General features: G+C 48.4%; 1 protein-coding gene across 7 annotated transcripts in view; it reads right to left on the reverse strand.

The window, feature by feature from the left end:
* The window catches only part of LOC137511336 (phospholipid-transporting ATPase IK-like), a 377,608-nt gene that overhangs the window by 44,345 nt on the left and 310,595 nt on the right, over positions 1 to 22,668 (reverse strand). For 6 of the 7 annotated variants that reach the window (XM_068233975.1, XM_068233976.1, XM_068233972.1 and 3 more), the window contains one exon: positions 20,585 to 20,668. In XM_068233975.1, coding sequence (XP_068090076.1) covers positions 20,585 to 20,668 — 84 coding nt within the window. Of the gene's footprint in view, positions 1 to 20,584; positions 20,669 to 22,668 lie in introns of those variants that run through there. The other variant, XM_068233978.1, reaches the window with a different exon arrangement.

The following is a 22,668-nucleotide window of genomic DNA, read 5'->3' on the forward strand; positions in this document are numbered from 1 at the left end:
GCCACCATGCTTATGACCGGTTCCACAAAATTTGCCCCCTCATAGACCACCTGTCATCAAAATTTTCAGATGCTTATACCCCTGAACAGTCATTTTGAGACATTTGGTTTCCAGACTACTCACGGTTTTGGGCCCGTAAAATTCCAGGGCGGTATAGGAACCCCACAAACTGACCCCATTTTAGAAAAAAGATACCCCAATGTATTCTGTTAGGTGTATAACGAGTTCATAGAAGATTTTATTTTTGTCAAAAGTTAGCGGAAATTGATTTTTGTTTTTTTTCACAAAGTGTCATTTTTCACTAACTTGTGACAAAAAATAAAATCTTCTATGAACTTGCCATACACCTAACGGAATACCTTGGGGTGTCTTCTTTCTAAAATGGGGTCACTTGTGGGGTTCCTATACTGCCCTGGCATTTTAGGGGTCCTAAACCGTGAGGAGTAGTCTAGAAAACAAATGCTTCAAAATGACCTGTGATTAGGACGTTGGGCCCCTTAGCGCACCTAGGCTGCAAAAAAGTGTCACACATGTGGTATCACCGTACTCAGGAGAAGTAGTATAATGTGTTTTGGGGTGTATTTTTACACATACCCATGCTGGGTGGGAGAAATCTCTGTAAATGGACAATTGTGTGTAAAAAAAATCAAACAATTGTCATTTACAGAGATATTTCTCCCACCCAGCATGGGTATGTGTAAAAATACACCCCAAAACACATTATACTACTTCTCCTGAGTACGGTGGTACCACACATGTGGCACTTTTTTACACCCTAAGTACGCTAAGGGGCCCAAAGTCCAATGAGTACCTTTAGGATTTCACAGGTCATTTTGCGACATTTGGTTTCAAGACTACTCCTCACGGTTTAGGGCCCCTAAAATGCCAGGGCAGTATAGGAACCCCACACAAGCACAAGCCTGTAAAATGGGAGCTTAATAAATGTTAACCACTTGAGGACCTAGGGCTTTGTACCCCTTAAGAACCGGCCACTTTTTTTCCATTCAGACCACTGCAGCTTTCACTGTTTATTGCTCGCTCATACAACCTACCACCTAAATGAATTTTGGCTCCTTTTCTTGTCACTAATAAAGCTTTCTTTTGGTGCTATTTGATTGCTCCTGCGATTTTTACTTTTTATTATATTCAGCAAAAAAAAAGACATGAATTTTGGCAAAAAAATGATTTTTTTAACTTTCTGTGCTGACATTTTTCAAATAAAGTAAAATTTCTGTATACATGCAGCGCGAAAAATGTGGACAAACATGTTTTGGATAAAAAAAAAAAAACATTCAGTGTATATTTATTGGTTTGGGTAAAAGTTATAGCGTTTACAAACTATGGTGCAAAAAGTGAATTTTCCCATTTTCAAGCATCTATGACTTTTCTGACCCCCTGTCATGTTTCATGAGGGGCTAGAATTCCAGGATAGTATAAATACCCCCCAAATGACCCCATTTTGGAAAGAAGACATCCCAAAGTATTCACTGAGAGGCATAGTGAGTTCATAGAAGATATTATTTTTTGTCACAAGTAAGCGGAAAATGACACTTTGTGACAAAAAAAAAAAAAAAAGTTTCCATTTCTTCTAACTTGCGACAAAAAAAAAAATGAAATCTGCCACGGACTCATCATGCCCCTCTCTGAATACATTGAAGGGTCTATTTTCCAAAATGGGGTCATTTGTGGGGTGTGTTTACTGTCCTGACATTTTGGGGGGTGCTAAATTGTAAGCACCCTTGTAAAGCCTAAAGGTGCTCATTAGACTTTGGACCCCTTAGCGCAGTTAGGCTGCAAAAAAGTGCCACACATGTGGTATTGCCCTACTGAGGAGAAGTAGTATAATGTGTTTTGGGGTGTGTTTTTACACATACCCATGCTGGGTGGGAGAAATATTTCTGTAAATGACAATTTTTTAATTTTTTTTACACACAATTGTCCATTTACAGAGTTATTTCTCCCACCCAGCATGGGTATGTGTAAAAATACACCCCAAAACGCATTATACTACTTCTCCCGAGTACGGCAATACCACATCTGTGGCACTTTTTTGCACCCTAACTGTGCTAAGGGGCCCAAAGTCCAATGAGTACCTTTAGGATTTCACAGGTCATTTTGCGGAATTTGATTTCCAGACTACTCCTCACGGTTTAGGGCCCCTAAAATGCCAGGGCAGTATAGGAACCCCACAAATGACCCCATTTTAGAAAGAAGACACCCCAAGGTATTCCGTTAGGAGTATGGTGAGTTCATAGAAGATTTTATTTTTTGTCAAAAGTTAGCGGAAAATTGATTTTTATTGTTTTTTTCACAAAGTGTAATTTTCCACTAACTTGTGACAAAAAATAAAATCTTCTATGAACTCACCATACACCTAACGGAATACCTTGGGGTGTCTTCTTTCTAAAATGGGGTCATTTGTGGGGTTCCTATACTGCCCTGGCATTTTAGGGGCCCTAAACCGTGAGGAGTAGTCTGGAAATCAAATTCCGCAAAATGACCTGTGAAATCCTAAAGGTACTCATTGGACTTTGGGCCCTTAAGCGCAGTTAGGGTGAAAAAAAGTGCCACACATGTGGTATTGCCGTACTCGGGAGAAGTAGTACAATGTGTTTTGGGGTGTATTTTTACACATACCCATGCTGGGTGGGAGAAATAACTGTAAATGGACAATTGTGTGTAAAAAAATCAAAAGATTGTCATTTACAGAGGTATTTCTCCCACCCAGCATGGGTATGTGTAAAAATACACCCCAAAACACATTATACTACTTCTCCCGAGTACGGCGGTACCACATGTGTGGCACTTTTTTGCACCCTAACTGCGCTAAGGGGCCCAGAGTCCAATGAGTACCTTTAGGCTTTACAGGGGTGCTCACAATTTAGCACCCCGCCCACTTGCCAGGACAGTTAACAAACCCCACAAATGACCCCATTTTGGAAAGAATACACAACAAGGTATTCCATGAGGGTAATGGTGAGGTCATTGAAAATTTTATTTTTTGTCACAAGTAAACGGAAAATGACACTTTGTTAAAAAAAAAATAAAAAAAAAATTCTGCTAACTTGTGACAAAAACTAAAATCTTTTATGAACTCACCGTGCACCTCACATAATACTTTAGGGTGTCCTCTTTCCAAAATGGGGTCATTTGTGGAGCCTGTCCTGGCATTTTAGGGTCTCTGCAATCATTACATGTATGGCCAGTATTAGGAGTTTCTGCTATACTCCTTATATTGGGTATACAAGTAATGCACTCTGGGCTGAAAGGAAAAATGAACGGCAAACATACCTTGCTCCACATCAATGGCAGATCTTCCTCCACATCAATGGCAGTGATAACCTCAGGAGAGAGACACCCCGTGCCACCCTGCACTCAGGGTGAGCCACCAACTTATGTGACTGGGCCTCAGAACTTTAGTATACAGCATTATGCCTGTAGGATACAGCAATATGCCTGCCAATAGAGATGACTCTGTGTGGCATTAAAGCATCATCATAGGCCCAAATCACATATAAACCGGGGGTGTCCACACTCAAGGGAAATTCAAACATGCCGTCTTATATCGCCAACCCAGGACAGATCAGCAATATCAAGCATGGAAACCGATCCTTCTTCCGACTTTTATGCTTACCCGTTTGGTTTTCAAGCTTACCTCCCCTCTCCCTGCGACAATGTGCAAAAGACCACTGAGTGTGTGCCTACTCCTGTGTCTGGAGTTCCCTAGGTTCTAATAGTGTACCTGATCGTGGTACCTCTCAAAACACGGCCCTACGCATAGGCCAGGTTGGTCAGGACAGCGGGGACAATAAAAATTGGTGTCATTCCTTCTTCCAGTCCTACTGCAGACACGACAACGTTTTCTTCGGATGCGTTGACCTGGGGCACACGGAATCTGATAGGCGTAATGCCTACCATGCAGTCGGCTAGTTGCATCTGGGGGGGGGGGGGGGGGCCTGGCACCTCCTGGATACAGGATGTCCAGAATGATCTGTTCCTGAAATTGGAGGAAAGACCCAGTTCTCCCAGCCTTACTGTAGAGAACAAAGCTGTTGTAAACTGCCAATTGAATCAGATAAAAAGACACTTTCTTATACCAGCGTCTTGTTTTCCGGGTAATTAAATAGGGCGCTAACCTCTGGTCATTGAAGTCCACCCCTCCCATGTTGACATTATATTCGTGGACGACAAGGGGCTTTACAATGACCTTAGTTGCCCGTTGAATTTGGACTGTCGTGTCTGTGTGAATGGTGGACAGAAAGTAAACGTCCCTCTTGTCCCTCCATTTCACCGCGAGCAGGTCTTCAGTACGCAAGGCGGCCCTCTGCCCCCGTTCAAGTCTGGTGGTAATGAGCCATTGGGGGAAGCCCTGGCGACTAGGCCGCGCAGTGCCACAGCATCGGATTCCTTCTAACTTTAAGTGCTGAAAGAGGGCCACACTTGTGTAATAATTGTCCACAAAAAGATGGTACCCCTTCCGGAACAAGGGTGACACCAAGTCCCACACAACCTTTCCACTGCTCCCCGGGTAGTCAGGGCATCCGACCGGCTCCAATTTTGAGTCTTTTCCCTCATAGACCCTAAAACGACATGTATAGCCTGTGGCCCTTTCACAGAGCTTATACAGTTTCACCCCATACCGGGCGCGCTTGCTTGGGATGTACTGTTTGATGCCAAGGTGCCCGGTAAAGCGTAAGAGGGACTCGTCTACGCAGATGTTCTGTTCAGGGATATAAGCAACTGCAAATGTTGAGGACAGGTAGTCTATGAGGGGCCGAATTTTGTGGAGCCGGTCATAAGCAGGGTCTCCCCTTTCATGACAGGTTTCGTCGTCGTTGAAGTGCAGGAAGCGCAGGATGGACTCAAATCGTGTCCTGGACATGGCAGCAGGGTACAAGGGAACATGATGTACTGGGTTCGTAGACCAATACGCCCGCAATACATTCTGTTTCATTAGTCCCAAGTGAAGGATAAGGGCCAAAAAGATTTTAATGTCGGAAACTTGGACTGGTTTCCACCCGAAAGGCTGGGCATACATGCTCTCCGGGTGCTCGGTGATGAATTGTGTGGCTTTACGGTTGGTCTCAACCACAATTAAGTCCAAGAGAACCTGGGTGATGAACAGCTGCAAAAAGTCTAGGGCCGTTCCTAGATGAGCTGTCGCCACCTGGACTCCAGACTGGGCAGTGAAAGGGGGCACTACGGGTGCGGCGGAATCAGGGGATTGCCAATCTGGTTGTGCCAGCACCTCTGGGAGTCTATGGGTACTACGGGCCCGTCTTCTTCTTGGTGGCTGCGACGGGGGTACTACTGCACTTGCCACCGTACCAGTTTCAACTTCCATGCTGACGCTCACCACTTCGCCAGGGTCTACAGAAGTACTGGTACCAAGTCCAGGAGATGCTGCGCTGCTGGTGCCTGCCTCACCAAGAAAACTATCAACAGCGCTAGCACCACCCTGCTGCCCTTGAGGCGGATCCTGCGCCACCTGCGGTCTAACGACTTGGGGTCTGGTACGCCTGGCTCTAGCCGGGACCATAGCCTCGTCATCACTTTCGGTCAGGGAACCACTGCTTTCTACAGGTTGAAATTCGGACCCGGAAGATTCGACGGATGATTCTTCCCAAAAGAACTCATCCGACTGGTCCATGTACCTGTATACCTCGTCATCGGAAAGCCCCCTTCTTGCCATTGTGGATTGCTAAATTTATGGGGTTTTCCTCCGAGACTACCCAGTAAAAAAGAGCACCTACCTAGCAAAAAGGGAGTATTTGAGAGGTATTGGGGTTGGTGGGAAGTGGGGTCTCAGAGGCAATCAAACAATCACGGGACAATCAAATACAATTACAGCACAATCGACTCCAATCACAGCACAAGCAAATCTGATGCACTCGGAAGGTGGTGGTTGGGTGTGGTGGGGGGGGAGGGTAGGGTTGGTGTGGTGGGGGGGGAGGGTAGGGTTGGTGTGGTGGGGGGGGGAGGGTTGGGTGTGGTGGGGGGGAGAGTAGGGTTGGGTGTGGTGGGGGGGAGGGGAGGGTTGGGTGTGGTGGGGGGAGGGGAGGGTTGGGTGTGGTGGGGGGAGGGTGGGGTTGGGTGTGGTGGGGGGAGGGTGGGGTTGGGTGTGGTGGGGGGGGAGGGTGGGGTTGGGTGTGGCGGGAAGTGAGGTCTCAGAGGCAATCAAACAATCACGGGACAATCGAAGCCGATCACGGGACAATCAAATACAATCGCAGCACAATCGAATACAAGCGCAGCACAATCAAATCTGATGCACTCGGAAGGTGATGGGGGGTGGGGGTGGTGGTGGGGTGGGGGTTGGTGGGAAGTGGGGTCTCAGAGGCAATCAAACAATCACGGGACAATCGAAGCCGATCACGGGACAATCAAATACAATCGCAGCACAATCGAATACAAGCGCAGCACAATCAAATCTGATGCACTCGGAAGGTGATGGGGGTGGGGGTGGTGGTGGGGTGGGGGTTGTTGGGAAGTGGGGTCTCAGAGGCAATCAAACAATCACGGGACAATCGAAGCAGATCACGGGACAATCAAATACAATCGCAGCACAATCGAATACAAGCGCAGCACAATCGAATACAAGCGCAGCACAGTCAAATACAATGCACTTGGACGGTGATTAGGGGGGGGGGTCTGAGGGCGATTTGAGGGGGTGGGGGGTTGATCAGGAGCCCGCACGGGGCAGACTGAGTCCTGATCTGATGAGAGGCAGACACAGGGGGTTACTGATCGCAGATCAGTTAGTGATCGCTGGGGAGGACAGATGTAAACAAAGAGCAGGGGATGTAATCAGGAGGGGGTTATGAGGGCAATCGATGGCCTGGGCAGGTGATCGGTTACCCCCGCGGGGCAGTTAGGGTCTGCTCTGATGGGTGGGGGTGCTGAGGGGTGATGGACAGGTGATAGACAGGTGATCAGAGGGGGATCAGGGGGTAAGGTAGCTGTATACAGATGTGTACAGTATACAGGGGGGTAGTCTGGGATGGGGTCTGGGGGTGATCTAAAGGTAGGGGGGGGGATCAGGGGTGACTAGGAGGCAGTTAGGGACCTAAACTAAGGGGCAGCGTCGCTAGTTAGTGGCAGGTGGGGCGGGTGGGGGTTTTGCAGGGGTGCAAGGGTGCTAGGCAGGGGTCTGCTGGGGTGATCAGGGGGGGTATGAGGCCTGGGGTGGGTAATCAGGGAGGCTGAGGGCAAAAACAACAGTGTGCTGAGTTACTTACGAAGTGGTTCCTCCTCGCTAGTGGTCTCTGCAACAATGAGACCACGAGGCGAGGAGGAAGCACGTATAAGGCACTTTGTTTACCTAACAAAGTGCCTTATACATCCTGATTGGTTGCTTTTACGGATTCCTCCGCTCGCCGGCTCTGCTAAGTGGCCGGCGAGCAGAGGCAAAATGCCGGGCTTCCGACTCCCGGCGGAGGATCGCGTCACTGATGACGCGATCGCTCCGCCCATGCCCCTACAAGGACCGCCGCCATTTGTCAATACGGCGGTCCTTGCGGGGTCCACTTCCCGGCCGCCAATTGTATATACGGCGGTCGGGAAGTGGTTAATGTGATGTCCTCCTGGCTTATGCAGGCTGTGCTTTCAGGGATCCCAGACGCATGGCTTAGAAGAAACAATCTAGGCACCAAGTTTACAAGCCCTGTCTCTTTCCCCACCCCACCTGCCTGCACTGTGTAAAATTTTCCTACCGAAATAAGTTTGTGGATAATGACTGGAAGTTGGTATCTGCGTTTGGTGTGCGGGGGACGAGGTACCTGCGTTTGGTGTGCAAGGGACATGGCAACTGCATTTGATGTGCGGGGGACATGGTACCTGCGTTTGGTGTGCGGGGGACATGGTACCTGCGTTTGGTGTGCGGGGGACATGATACCTGCGTTTGGTGTGCGGGGGACGTGGTACCTGCGTTTGATGTGCGGGGGACGTGGTAACTGCGTTTTGTGTGCGGGGGACGTGGTAACTGCGTTTGGTGTGCGGGGGACGTGGTACCTGCGTTTGGTGTGCGAGGGACGTGGTACCTGCGTTTGGTGTGCGAGGGACGTGGTACCTGCGTTTGGTGTGCGGGGGACATGGTACTTGCGTTTGGTGTGCGGGGGACATGGTATCTGCGTTTTATCAGTTGTGTGTGTGTGTGTGTGTGTGTGTGTGAAGGGGGGGCAGGGGGCGCCACAGGTTTTCTCGCCTGGAGTGACAAAATGGCTAGGGGCGCCCCTGCCTGAGCCGTTATTGCAGCGGAGGGAACACCCTTCAAAGGCACAAAGTGGGCCATTTTGGTAAAACGATCCACCACTACCAAGATGGTAGTAAATCCTTCAGATGGAGGTAATTCGACTATGAAGTCCATGGCTATCTTGTCCCAAGGTCGTTCTGGAATGGGTAATGGGTTAAGTAGACCCCAGGGCTTGGATCTGGAACTCTTTGATCTCGCACAAGTCCCACAGGAGTATACAAACTGTTTACAGTCCTTGGACATGGTTGGCCACCAGAAACTCCTCCTGAGAAGTTCCAAAGTTCTTGTAACACCAAAGTGTCCTGCTAGTTTGTGATTGTGACAGCTGGCAAGCACAGTCTGACGGAGCTTGGAAGGAATAAAGACTCTATCTTCGTGAAGGAAAAGGCCATCTTGGAAAACCAGGTCAGAAGGAACCTCCTGTGCAGGTAAAGTAGAGGTGATCTGCTTGATCCGAGTCAACAACCCAGTCTGGAGAAGAAGGAAGTGATTGGCTGAGAGCATGGTATCGGATGCAAGATTGGCTGCAGAATCGTCGTGGAACATGCATCCGCTTTGGCATTCTTGGAATCAGGTCGGAAAGTTAAATGGAAACGAAATCTGGAGAAGAACAAAGCCCAGCGGGCTTGTTGAGGCTTCAATCTCTTGGCTGAACGTAAATACTCCAAGTTCCTGTGGTCTGTAAATATAAGGATTGGATGCAAAGCTCCTTCTAACAGATAGCGCCATTCTTCTAAAGCTGCTTTGATTGCTAAAAGTTCTCTGTCAGCAACATTGTAATTCTTCTCAGAAGGACTGAGTTTCCTAGAAAAGAAGGCTATTGGGTGAAGGACGGCTTTAGGACCAAATCGTTGGGAGAGAATGGCCCCTACTGCATCCTCTGAGGCGTCTACCTCCAAGACGAAAGCTCGGGAAGGATCTGCATGCTTGAGGATAGGAGCAGAGGTGAATAACGACTTTAATTTTTCAAAGGCAGACTGGGCTTCAGAAGTCCATCTAAACGGAAGATTGACTTTAGTCAGGAGTGTAATGGGGGCAACAGTCTTAGAGAAGTTCTTGATAAATCTCCTGTAGAAGTTGGCGAATCCTATGAAACGTTGAACTGCTCTGCGGTCCGAAGGTACTGGCCAGTCCAGGATAGCAGACACCTTCTTGGAATCCATTTCTATACCTTCAGAAGAAATTCGAAGACCCAGGAACTGGATATTGTCTAGCTCAAACTCGCACTTCTCGGGCTTAGCATAAAGTATATGTGTGCGTAGACGGGAGAGGACTCTTTTGACATGGAACCGGTGTTCTTCTGCAGCCCATAGAGCGCGTCCTAGTGGCTGCAGCTCTGGCGCTTTGAGTCCGCCAGGAGAAAAGTGCGATATAAATGTTCTGTGTTTGTTGTTTGTTCTTCTAATGAAGATGAAAAAATGAGGATATCATCAAGGTAAACAACGAGGAAATCATCAATAAAGTCTCTTAACACATCATTGATGAAACGTTGAAAGGTTGCTGGAGCGTTACAAAGGCCAAAGGGCATGACTAGGTACTCGAAATGTCGGTAACGGGATCTGAAGGCAGTCTTCCATTCATCTCCTTCCTTGATTCGTACCAGATTATAGGCTCCCCTTAAATCAAGCTTGGTGAAGACTTTGGCAGACCGTAACATTTGGAACAGTTCAGACATCAAGGGTAGTGGGTAGCAATCCTTGATGGTAATTTCATTGAGAGCTCGGTAATCAATACACGGTCTAAGAGAGCCGTCTTTCTTCTCCACGAAGAAGATACCTGCACCCGCTGGGGAGGTGGAAGGTCTGATAAAACCTTTCTTGAGATTTTCCTCGATGTATTCTTTGAGTACCTGTGACTCTGGTTCAGAAAGAGGATAGACTCTGCCGTAAGGAATGGCAGCTCCAGGCTAAAGGTTCACCGGACAGTCATAAATACGATGCGGGGGATAAGAATCAGCCCCTTTCTTGTCAAACAAGAAATAATCATGATAGACTGCGGGGATCAAGGAGGCCTTCTCGGAGTTAGTGCAGAGTAAATCACCGATGCTTGGAAAGCAGAAACGGGAGCAGTAGGAGGAGTTAAAGAAAACCTCCCCGGAGGCCCAATCAATCAGTGGATTATGACTCTTGAGCTACGGCATTCCCAGAATAGCAGGAAACAGCGGGGAAGGAATCAAATCGTGTAACGATCGGTGAAGCACAGAGAGGATCTGATTACCAGTGATCTGCAGAATCACTGGGAATACAGATGTATACCAGATTATACGTGATCTGCAGTATCACTGATAATCCGATATACTAGCTAACCTCTGTTCACCTGAGTAGAGTGTAGTGTTTGGTGTAACAGTAACACTTTGAGGACTAGGCCTCAGTGCAGCAAGGAGTACTGCACAGATTCCTTCCGCAGACCTGAGCTCTCCAAGACGGGAGGAGTCAGACTGACAGTAGGAAGGACAGACTGAAAGTAACCTTCAGGAGGAAGGATCACTAACAGAGCCAGGAACCGCCTCTAACAGTAAGGTCGGTTCTCGAGGTCAGACAAGCCAGGTCGTACACACACGGACAGATAAAGTACAAGATCAGAAGGCAAAGGCGGAGTCAAAGTACAGGCAGGGTTCAGCAACGGGGTTTGAGAAATATCGGGGTACAAAATCAGGAGGCAGAAGCAGAGTCAAGGAACGAGCCGGGGTTTGGCAACAGAGTATCAGAAATATCGAGGTGCAAGATCAGAGTTCAGGAGGATAGTCAAGGCAGGCAAAAGTCATAACAGATAATCACAATCAAACTAGTACTTTAGCTATCAACAGAATCTAGCTAAGTGTAGGATTACAGCTCCAGCTGGTCCCGGCACACTTGCGGATCTGACTACGGATCTGGGTGCTCCCACATATGTGATCGCACGCCAGACAAAGAGCAAGTGAACAACCAGCAGTATATATACTCTAGGACCTTTCCAGGACCTCCCTAATTGCTGGTCCAATGAGAGCATTGGAATTTGTCAGCTGACCCAGCTGGTCAGCAGACTCCCTTCTAACTGCTATTTAAACTCTGCCTCTGTGCTCGCGCGCGTGTAAGTCTGAATCTTGGTGGACTATCAGTCCCAGCCACACCAGTACTGTCATGCAATGTATCTAGTGCGGGGGCCGCCTCTGATGCGGATTCCGCCGTTACCAATGCGGATTCCGCCGTTACCAATGCGGATTCCGCCGCACTGCCCATGCGGCATTTTTTCCGCGTTGTGACGCCATGCTGGACGCGGAAACGGCCGCCTCACCTCGAGAGACAGCGGCCTTTCCGCATTTCCTTATAGAACCCCCCCCGAGCAGTGGACTCCGGACAACTCCCACCAGGTTTCTCGGGGTGTAAGGCATGAAACTCCCTCACCAACTCATCCGCATGCATACGATTCCCAGGTACCCATTGCCTCTCCTCGATGCCATACCCTTTCCAATGTACGAGGTACTGTACCGAGTTTTGTACCTTGCGAGCATCTAATATTTTTTCCACTTCATATTCGGGTTGGGTATCTACCAACACGGGAGGAGGAGGAGTAGGACCCACCTGGACTGCAGGTTTAAGAAGGGACACGTGGAAGGACTTCACCCCCCGCATGCTGGTGGGAAGGTCAATGGTATAAGTAACATTGTTAATCTTTTTGGTCACGGAAAATGGGCCCACAAACCTGGGACCCAGTTTGGCAGATGGCTGCTTCAGGGTCAAGTGACGTGTGGACACCCAGACTAGATCCCCTGGCTGAAACTTCCATTCCACGGACCGTCTTTTATCTGCTTGACCCTTCTGACTCTGGAACGCCTTCTGCAAATTCCCCTTAACAATTCCCCAATTGTCCCTGAGTGACCTCTGCCAATCCTCCAGTGCAGGAAATGGGGACGAGACAACTGGAAAAGGGGAGAATTTGGGTGACCTCCCTGTTACAATCTGGAATGGGGAAAACCCAGCCGAGGAATTCTTTAAATTATTTTGGGCGAATTCCGCGAAGGGCAAAAATTTCACCCAGTCACTTTGTGCCTCCGCAACGTAACATCTCAGGAATTGCTCCAGAGATTGGTTAATGCGTTCTGTCTGCCCATTCGTCTGTGGGTGGTAGCCTGACGAGAACGACAATTTCATGCCCATTTGGTGACAAAATGCCCTCCAGAATCCAGACACAAACTGGACTCCCCTATCAGACACAATGTCTTCCGGAATGCCATGCAGCCGGAAGACGTGAATGATAAACAATTCGGCCAATTCTTGAGCCGAGGGGAGTCCTTTCAGGGGCACAAAATGGGCCATCTTGCTAAACCGGTCGACTACCACCCAAATAACAGACATGCCTTCAGACCTGGGCAATTCCCACACAAAATCCATGGACAGGTGGGTCCATGGCTCACTCGGGGTGGGCAAAGGCTGCAACCTTCCTACAGGTGCCAGCCGGGAGGGTTTACTCCTGGCACATACCGCACACTCCTTAACAAAAAAGAAACCGGCCCCAGCAGGTGACCGAGAGGGCCGAATAAACCCCTTGGCCAAGTTGTCCCGAATGTATTCCTGCATAGCCAACTTCTCGGGACCGGACAAGTTATACAGGTGACCCCTAGGGGGCATACAACCAGTACGGAGATCAATGAGGCAATCGAACGGGCGATGAGGAGGTAATTGATCAGCAGACTTGGGACAAAAAACATCAGAAAAATCGGAATATACCTCGGGAACACCCTCCACGTAAACCTTGGTCTGACCCAATGTCACCTTCCCCAGACACTGCTGATGACAATGATCGGACCATCTGGTTACCTGGCCCGTAGCCCAGTCGATTTGTGGAGAGTGGGCTTGTAACCAAGGCATGCCTAGGATAATCGTGGAGGTTGACATATGTAAAACGAAAAACTGTAGTTGTTCCCCATGCAGTACCCCTATCGTGACCTTCACCTGCGGAGTCTGTGACAGGGGACGATCCCGTTGCAGAGGGGAATCGTCTACTGCCGTGACCTGAATGGGGGGACTTACTGGAGTGAGAGGAATACCCAACTCCTGAGCAAATTCAAGGTTCATAAAATTGGCCGCTGAGCCGGAATCAATAAAAGCCTCAGTGGCTACAGACTTATTATCCCATGTAATAGTACAGGGGAGAAGTAACTTCTTCTCTTTTTGGGGTGAGAATGATGTGCCTAGGGTGTCACCCCCCACTACTCCTAGGCAGACCCGTTTCCCGACTTGTTAGGGCAGTTTCGCACCATATGCCCTGCTTCTGCACAATACAGGCACAGTTGTTCTGTTATTCTCCGCCTACGTTCCACCTGGGTCAGTTTAGATCGACCAATTTGCATTGGTTCGGGTGGAGGTAAGGCCGTAGAGGGTGACACAGGCGGAGATGCCGTTACTGAGGGTGTAGCAGAAGGTGCCACATACGAAGTCACCCTGACCCGGTGACTGCCCCTAGTCTGCCTCTGATGACGTAGTCGACGATCGACTCGGATGGCCGATGATATGGCTTCATCGACTGTCTTGGGCTCGGGTAAGGTTAACATCAAGTCAGAGACCTCCTCCGACAACCCAGACAGAAAATAATCCATCAAAGCAAAATTGTCAAATCTGGTGGTAACAGACCACCTACGAAATTCTGCCGCGTAATCCTCGACTGACCCTCTGCCTTGCCGCAAAAGTGTGAGCTTCCGCTCAGAAGTTGCCGCAAGGTCAGGGTCGTCGTATATCACGGCCATAGCCTTAAAAAATTCCTCTACTGAGGTCAGAGCTGTATCTGTGGGAGACAGGTTGTATGCCCAGGATTGGGAATCCCCAGTTAACAGTGTTTTAATAAAAATGACCCGTTGGGTCTCAGTCCCTGAGGATCGGGGTCTCAACTCAAAGTATGACAACACTCTACTCCTGAAATTCCGGAAGTAAGACTTGTGGCCGGAAAATTTATCAGGTACGGGCATACGTATGTCATCACTAGGAGGGGATCGCACTGAATCAACTGACGTCTGGAGGGTTCGCACGGAGCCTGAAAGGGCGTCAATCAAGGCTTTGTGCTGGCCCAGTGCTTGATGGAGGCTATCCACCGAAGTGGCAAGCACACCCAGACGATCAGTGTTTGCGTCCATTTTGTATTTTGGTCTGGCGTTCTGTAACGATCGGTGAAGCACAGAGAGGATCTGATTACCAGTGATCTGCAGAATCACTGGGAATACAGATGTATACCAGATTATACGTGATCTGCAGTATCACTGATAATCCGATATACTAGCTAACCTCTGTTCACCTGAGTAGAGTGTAGTGTTTGGTGTAACAGTAACACTTTGAGGACTAGGCCTCAGTGCAGCAAGGAGTACTGCACAGATTCCTTCCGCAGACCTGAGCTCTCCAAGACGGGAGGAGTCAGACTGACAGTAGGAAGGACAGACTGAAAGTAACCTTCAGGAGGAAGGATCACTAACAGAGCGAGGAACCGCCTCTAACAGTAAGGTCGGTTCTCGAGGTCAGACAAGCCAGGTCGTACACACACGGACAGATAAAGTACAAGATCAGAAGGCAAAGGCGGAGTCAAAGTACAGGCAGGGTTCAGCAACGGGGTTTGAGAAATATCGGGGTACAAAATCAGGAGGCAGAAGCAGAGTCAAGGAACGAGCCGGGGTTTGGCAACAGAGTATCAGAAATATCGAGGTGCAAGATCAGAGTTCAGGAGGATAGTCAAGGCAGGCAAAAGTCATAACAGATAATCACAATCAAACTAGTACTTTAGCTATCAACAGAATCTAGCTAAGTGTAGGATTACAGCTCCAGCTGGTCCCGGCACACTTGCGGATCTGACTACGGATCTGGGTGCTCCCACATATGTGATCGCACGCCAGACAAAGAGCAAGTGAACAACCAGCAGTATATATACTCTAGGACCTTTCCAGGACCTCCCTAATTGCTGGTCCAATGAGAGCATTGGAATTTGTCAGCTGACCCAGCTGGTCAGCAGACTCCCTTCTAACTGCTATTTAAACTCTGCCTCTGTGCTCGCGCGCGTGTAAGTCTGAATCTTGGTGGACTATCAGTCCCAGCCACACCAGTACTGTCATGCAATGTATCTAGTGCGGGGGCCGCCTCTGATGCGGATTCCGCCGTTACCAATGTGGATTCCACCGCACTGCCTATGCGGCATGCGGCGTTTTTTCCGCGTTGTGACGCCATGCTGGACGCGGAAACGGCCGCCTCACCTCGAGAGACAGCGGCCTTTCCGCGTTTCCTTATAGTACCCCCCCTCCCGAGGAGTGGACTCCGGACAACTCCCACCAGGTTACTCGGGGTGTAAGGCATGAAACTCCCTCACCAACTCATCCGCATGCATACGATTCCCAGGTACCCATTGCCTCTCCTCGATGCCATACCCTTTCCAATGTACGAGGTACTGTACCGAGTTTTGTACCTTGCGAGCATCTAATATTTTTTCCACTTCATATTCGGGTTGGGTATCTACCAACACGGGAGGAGGAGGAGTAGGACCCACCTGGACTGCAGGTTTAAGAAGGGACACGTGGAAGGACTTCACCCCCCGCATGCTGGTGGGAAGGTCATTGGTATACGTAACATTGTTAATCTTTTTAGTCACGGAAAATGGGCCCACAAACCTGGGACCCAGTTTGGCAGATGGCTGCTTCAGGGTCAAGTGACGTGTGGACACCCAGACTAGATCCCCTGGCTGAAACTTCTATTCCACGGACCGTCTTTTATCTGCTTGACCCTTCTGACTCTGGAACGCCTTCTGCAAATTCCCCTTAACAATTCCCCAATTGTCCCTGAGTGACCTCTGCCAATCCTCCAGTGCAGGAAATGGGGACGAGACAACTGGAAAAGGGGAGAATTTGGGTGACCTCCCTGTTACAATCTGGAATGGGGAAAACCCAGCCGAGGAATTCTTTAAATTATTTTGGGCGAATTCCGCGAAGGGCAAAAATTTCACCCAGTCACTTTGTGCCTCCGCAACGTAACATCTCAGGAATTGCTCCAGAGATTGGTTAATGCGTTCTGTCTGCCCATTCGTCTGTGGGTGGTAGCCTGACGAGAACGACAATTTCATGCCCATTTGGTGACAAAATGCCCTCCAGAATCCAGACACAAACTGGACTCCCCTATCAGACACAATGTCTTCCGGAATGCCATGCAGCCAGAAGACGTGAATGATAAACAATTCGGCCAATTCTTGAGCCGAGGGGAGTCCTTTCAGGGGCACAAAATGGGCCATCTTGCTAAACCGGTCGACTACCACCCAAATAACAGACATGCCTTCAGACCTGGGCAATTCCCACACAAAATCCATGGACAGGTGGGTCCATGGCTCACTCGGGGTGGGCAAAGGCTGCAACCTTCCTACAGGTGCCAGCCGGGAGGGTTTACTCCTGGCACATACCGCACACTCCTTAACAAAAAAGAAACCGGCCCCAGCAGGTGACCGAGAGGGCCGAATAAACCCCTTGGCCAAGTTGTCCCGAATGTATTCCTGCATAGCCAACTTCTCGGGACCGGACAAGTTATACAGGTGACCCCTAGGGGGCATACAACCAGTACGGAGATCAATGGGGCAATCGAACGGGCGATGAGGAGGTAATTGATCAGCAGACTTGGGACAAAAAACATCAGAAAAATCGGAATATACCTCGGGAACACCCTCCACGTAAACCTTGGTCTGACCCAATGTCACCTTCCCCAGACACTGCTGATGACAATGATCGGACCATCTGGTTACCTGGCCCGTAGCCCAGTCGATTTGTGGAGAGTGGGCTTGTAACCAAGGCATGCCTAGGATAATCGTGGAGGTTGACATATGTAAAATGAAGAGATTCCGCCGTTACCAATGCGGATTCCGCCGCACTGCCTATGCGGCATGCAGCGTTTTTTTCCGCCTTGTGACGCCATGCTGGACGCGGAAACGGCCGCCTCACCTCGAGAGACAGCGGCCTTTCCGCGTTTCCTTATAAATCGAAGCAGAGGTATTCCTGGTGATCATTCTTGATAGTAATCAGCAGAAGGAATGTCTCTAAAGTAACTGGACCAGAATGAATAGATGATCCGTCGGCAAGCTGGACAAGTAAAGGTTTATTCATTTGGCGGATGTGTAGCTGGAGTTCTTGAGCAAGATGAAGGTCAAGGAAACCAGAGCAGGCTCCAGAATCTACTATGGCCTTGAGATTAACGTTCTTTCCTCTGGGACCCTGTAGAAGGAGAGAGAGAGGAATGTGAGCCGAGGAAGCTAAGGGACTGTGGAGTTCCATTGAATGAGAGGAGTCAGGCTTACTTAAAGGGCGGACTGGACAATCCTGAAGAAAGTGTCCTTTAGCTCCACAGTACAAGCAGAGGTTGGCAGCTCGGCGACGTTGTCTCTCCTCGGGAGTCAACGGAGAACAGGCAAGACCCAATTGCATGGGCTCAGGCTCATCTAAGGTCAAGGTTTTTAGAGGCTGCAGAGGAAGAGGAGGATGGTAATGGAGCTGGAGGAAACCAAGAGGTACGAGACATTCCGGCTCTCTCTTGACGTCTCTCCCTTGACGTCTCTCCCTCAGGCGTCGGTCGATCTGAATGGAGAGCTGGATAAGTTCTTTGAGGGTGGCTGGAATCCCCACACGGGCAAGTTCGTCCTTTACAGCTTCTGATAGACCCAAACGAAACTGGGACTTGAGTACTGAGTCGTTCCAGTCCAGATCACCAGACCAACGACGAAAGTCAAGGACATACTCCTCTACGGACCTTCGACCCTGACGAAGGGCACGTAAGGCGGCATCAGCTGAGGCTTCTTTACTGGGATCATCATATAATTCAGCCATCTCTTCAAAGAGTGACGTGGAAGTCTGCAAACACACATGACCTTGTTCCATTAATCGAAGGGCCCAGACCTGCGGTTCTCCTTGAAGAAGAGAGATGATAGCACCAACTCGAATGCCTTCATCAGCGCATGTTCGGGATAGCAAAGAGAAGTGTAGATAGCAAGCACTCCTAAAAAGTCTAAACTTGCTTCGGTCACCAGAGAAGCATTCCGGAAGAGGCAACTTAGGTTCAGGAGCAGGCGGCTCAGGATTTGCAGGTAGCTGAGCGGGAATGACGGCAGGAGCTGGAGCTGTAGCTGGAGCTGAGGCAGAATCAGCAGCTGTTCCCGAAGCCGGTAGATTAGCAAATTGGCCACGAATCTCAGCACAGTCTCTCTGGACCATTTGCACAGACTGGGTCAGTTGCTGCACCAAATCACAAAGGGCATCGAACGGAGTTCGCTCTCCAGAGCCGTCCATAATGGCTGTTAGTTACTGTTAGGTTTGCGGGATGGGAGCTGTTGACCGCCCCACTGTGTTAGGGACCACCCAAGCACAGAGTCTAAGTGACCACTGGTCTTCACCCACGACCCCTTGAGGGGGAAGCAGGACCACAACCCTTTGAGAGGGAAGTGGAACTTCGCTGCCTAGTGCCCACCAGGTTGCGCTCAGGATAGTCCCGCAGTGGTTTGGAGAACAGGGGATGACTCGATGTGGAGAGCCAGGCAACTGAGTATCGAGGTTGAAGTACAAGCCAAGATCAGGGCAGGTGGAGATCAGGAAGGTCGGAGACAGGCCGGAGGTCAGGGCAGGCTGCAGACAGACGTAATCGATAATACAAGCCAGGGATCGAGACGGGCAGCAATCAGGAGTAGTCAGGGTCACAAGCCAAAGGTCAATATCAGGAATACAACAGAAGATAATAGCAGGTTCACTGGTACAAGCTGCAAGAACTAACAGCACTGCTCTAAGGGGCAGAGCTGTTTAAATAGAGGCTTGGGCGCCAAAATTAACGCCTGCGCATGCGCACAGCACATAGCGCAGAGAGCGTGTGCGCGCAAGTTTGCGCAACCTTATGCGCGCACTGCGCGGACCTTAGGGTCCGAAACATGTCGGCTTTGTATTGCTTGTAAAAACAAAACAGAGGACACCAAGAGCCCAATAGTGCAATATTGTCTGGTAAGCTCAATATATGATGTAATGTCAAAGGTTCTTATACTCACAAAGGTGGGTTACCATCAGGTAACCAGTTGACAGGCAGGTGGGGAGTATTAGTACCTGACCCCACTCAGGTATAAAAGTCGCTCTCTGTAGATAGGAAAATGGGGAAAGAACCCCTCCACCAGGTTGGGACTTAATCGTGCTGTAATATGTACGAACAGAGGCGCCAAGCAGAGTAAAACACAGCTCCATAAAATTGCAACGCGTTGCGCGGTCAACATTCCCGATTCATCAGGCAGTACAGGAGCATATAAAAGCATATAAAAAGCGCCTCAGAGGCGCTCACACGCTTTATGGACGTGAACCAGTTTTATATGCTCCTGTACTGCCTGATGAAGCGGGACTGTTGACCGCGAAACGCGTTGCTGTCATGCTTACCATCCTGGTTCCCTCCGGCATCTCCGCAGGCGTGCCCTTACGCGCGCACGTGCGAGCATGCTGGGATTTGTAGTCCCTGCTTCCTGTCATGGCGCAGACGGCGGTGCACGCGCAAATCGCGCAGTGCGCGCATAAGGTTGCGCAAACTAAGTAAGGACCTTAGGGTCCGAAACATGTCGGCTTTGTATTGCGGGATACGTCCTTAATAAAGTCTACATATATTTGGACAAGCTGCGGACCTTCTGTTCTTTTACATTTCGTGTGGATTAGAGTTTCCATGGTCCAGCACTGTCCTGTGCCAGGGGTCTGAGCGGTATCACTATTCCTCATTCTATTCAAGTGAACAGAGCTGCAGAACTCCAATTTAAGGGATTTACAATACTGGCAATTGAGCAGTGAGCAAAATATGATCACACTTTTACAAACATGGTGTAATCAAATGTTTAAAACTGCAGAACAAAAGATGCAGCTGTAGTTCAAACCACCACTATTTATAAACAAACTAGTGGTTTAGGTCACCCTGAGCTGCTTGGTTACTCTGTTGTCTTTAGAGACAGTATCTGATTTGCTAATGCTTCTTTATAAGAAATATTCTTGCAGCAGGTGCATGTACTACTGTTATTACACATGTACACTTTCATCAACCCTAGCATGATCCATTTTTTTATGTGTTTTTTTATATATATAAATCCCATTTAGATTAGCAGGGTTTTTTATGTTTTCTAGTGATCAACAGGGCCCAGGAAAAATGTAGCAACTCAGGCAGGCATGATACCTATGATCTTAATTTGTGCTCCTAAGTTAGAAACGTAAACATTGTTACTACTGTAACCACGCATGCTTGGCTGCTTTCTTTCTAGGAAAAAAGTCATTACCAAATTGCCCAAGATATACATTTGGCATTGACCTAACCAGACTCCAAATGCTACAGTCATTGTACCACGTACCTTGTCCACCATTCCCAAGTAAAGTGCTGGGTAGAAAGTATACAATAAGTTGTTGAAAATCAGGAACCAGATGTCACTCACAGACTGTTGAAGAAAATGAAACATTTACTGAGTGAATAAAACATAATTTCCTAAATTTGATAAGTTATCACTATGTGAAGTTGGCCCTCCTACAATCAGCACAAATAAACGTTCTAGCATGTTTGGTTAGTGCTACGTTTGTGCCCGTTTGTGCCGCAAAAATCAACATTTGTGCTGCTTTTGTTTTAAAGATAATAGCAATTATCTTTTTCCAAACGATGACATCACCCAGCCCCCCTACAAAGGTGCACGGACACAAAAGTGGTGTCGTTGGTTAGTGCTGGGTTTGTGCTCTTTTGTGCTGCAAAAATCACTGTTCTATCTGTTATCGTTTTTGAGATATTAAAGGTCTTTTATAAAGGTCAAAAGTTCACCCAGCCCCCCTACAACAGCATACAGACACGAAAGTGGTGTCATTGGTTAGTGCTGGGTTTGTGCTCATTTGTGCTGCAAAGATCACCGTTCTATCTGTTATCGTTTTTGAGATATTAAAGTTTTTTTTTATAAAGGTCAAAAGTTCACCCAGCCCCCTACAACAGCGTACAGACACGAAAGTGGTGTCGTTGGTTAGTGCTGGGTTTGTGCTCATTTGTGGTGCAAAGATCACCGTTCTATCTGTTATCGTTTTTGAGATATTAAAGTTTTTTTTATAAAGGTCAAAAGTTCACCCAGCCCCCTACAACAGCGTACAGACACGAAAGTGGTGTCGTTGGTTAGTGCTGGGTTTGTGCTCATTTGTGCTGCAAAAATCACCGTTCTATCTGTTATCGTTTTTGAGATATTAAAGTTTTTTTTATAAAGGTCAAAAGTTCACCCAGCCCCCTACAACAGCGTACAGACACGAAAGTGGTGTCGTTGGTTAGTGCTGGGTTTGTGCTCATTTGTGCTGCAAAAATCACCGTTCTATCTGTTATTGGTTTTGAGATATTAAAGGTTTTTTATAAAGGTCAAAAGTTCATCTAGCTTCATTCACTTCACTATTGAGATGTTTCTGGTTTATTTAATGTACAGATAGTCCCCGGTTAACGAACAAGATAGGGACTGTAGGTTCATTCTTCTATGTCCCCACCTCTGTTTGACATACAGTGAAAAATTGCGCCGGCTAAATAATGGCGCCATTTTACCGTGCGATATTTAGTGTACGATATTATAAAACGTTATTTATCGTTTTAGCTCTTGACCTCCTTGCCGGTTATCCCGAGCTCAGCTCGGGGTAACCCGCCGTGGAGGATTCCTCAGGCCCTGCTGGGCCGATTTACATCATTCTTTTTTATACACGCAGCTAGCACTTTGCTAGCTGCGTGTCACTTATGATCGCCGCCACTCCGCGCCTATTCGCCGCTACCCGCCGCATCAGAGGGTGCCCCTCCCCCGACACCCGTGCGCTGCCTGGCCAATCAGTGCCAGGCAGCGCCGAGGGGTGGATCGGGACTCCCTCTGACGTCACGTCATTGCGCCCGTCGCCATGGCGACGGGGGAAGCCCTCATGGAAATCCCGTTCAGAACAGGATTTCCGGATGGGCATACGTGCCGGCGGCAATTGGCGCGTACGGGGTGACGCTGCAGGGAGGGGGGAAGCATGTAGCTAGCGCTAGGCTAGCTACATGCTAAAAAGAAAAAAAATGCAAAAAAAACATCTTCCCTGCCATGCGCAGCACATTTTTAGAACGGCAGGGAGGTTAAACGTTATTTATCGTTTTAGCTCTTAAACGTTATGTTATAAAACATTACTTTTTTTTTTTAGTTGTTAACCTTTATTTTTCCAATACTTCATACATGCATACATACATACATACAAGCATACGTACATACATACATACATACATACATACATACATGCATGTATACATACATACATACATGCATACATACATACATACATGCATACATACATGCATACATACATACATACATACATGCATACGTACATACATACATACATTATTATTATTATTATTTAGTATTTATATAGCGCCTACATATTACGCAGCGCTGTACATTGT

This window comes from Hyperolius riggenbachi, chromosome 1 (assembly GCF_040937935.1).
Source record: "Hyperolius riggenbachi isolate aHypRig1 chromosome 1, aHypRig1.pri, whole genome shotgun sequence".
In the NCBI taxonomy this organism is placed as follows: Eukaryota; Metazoa; Chordata; class Amphibia; order Anura; family Hyperoliidae; genus Hyperolius; species Hyperolius riggenbachi.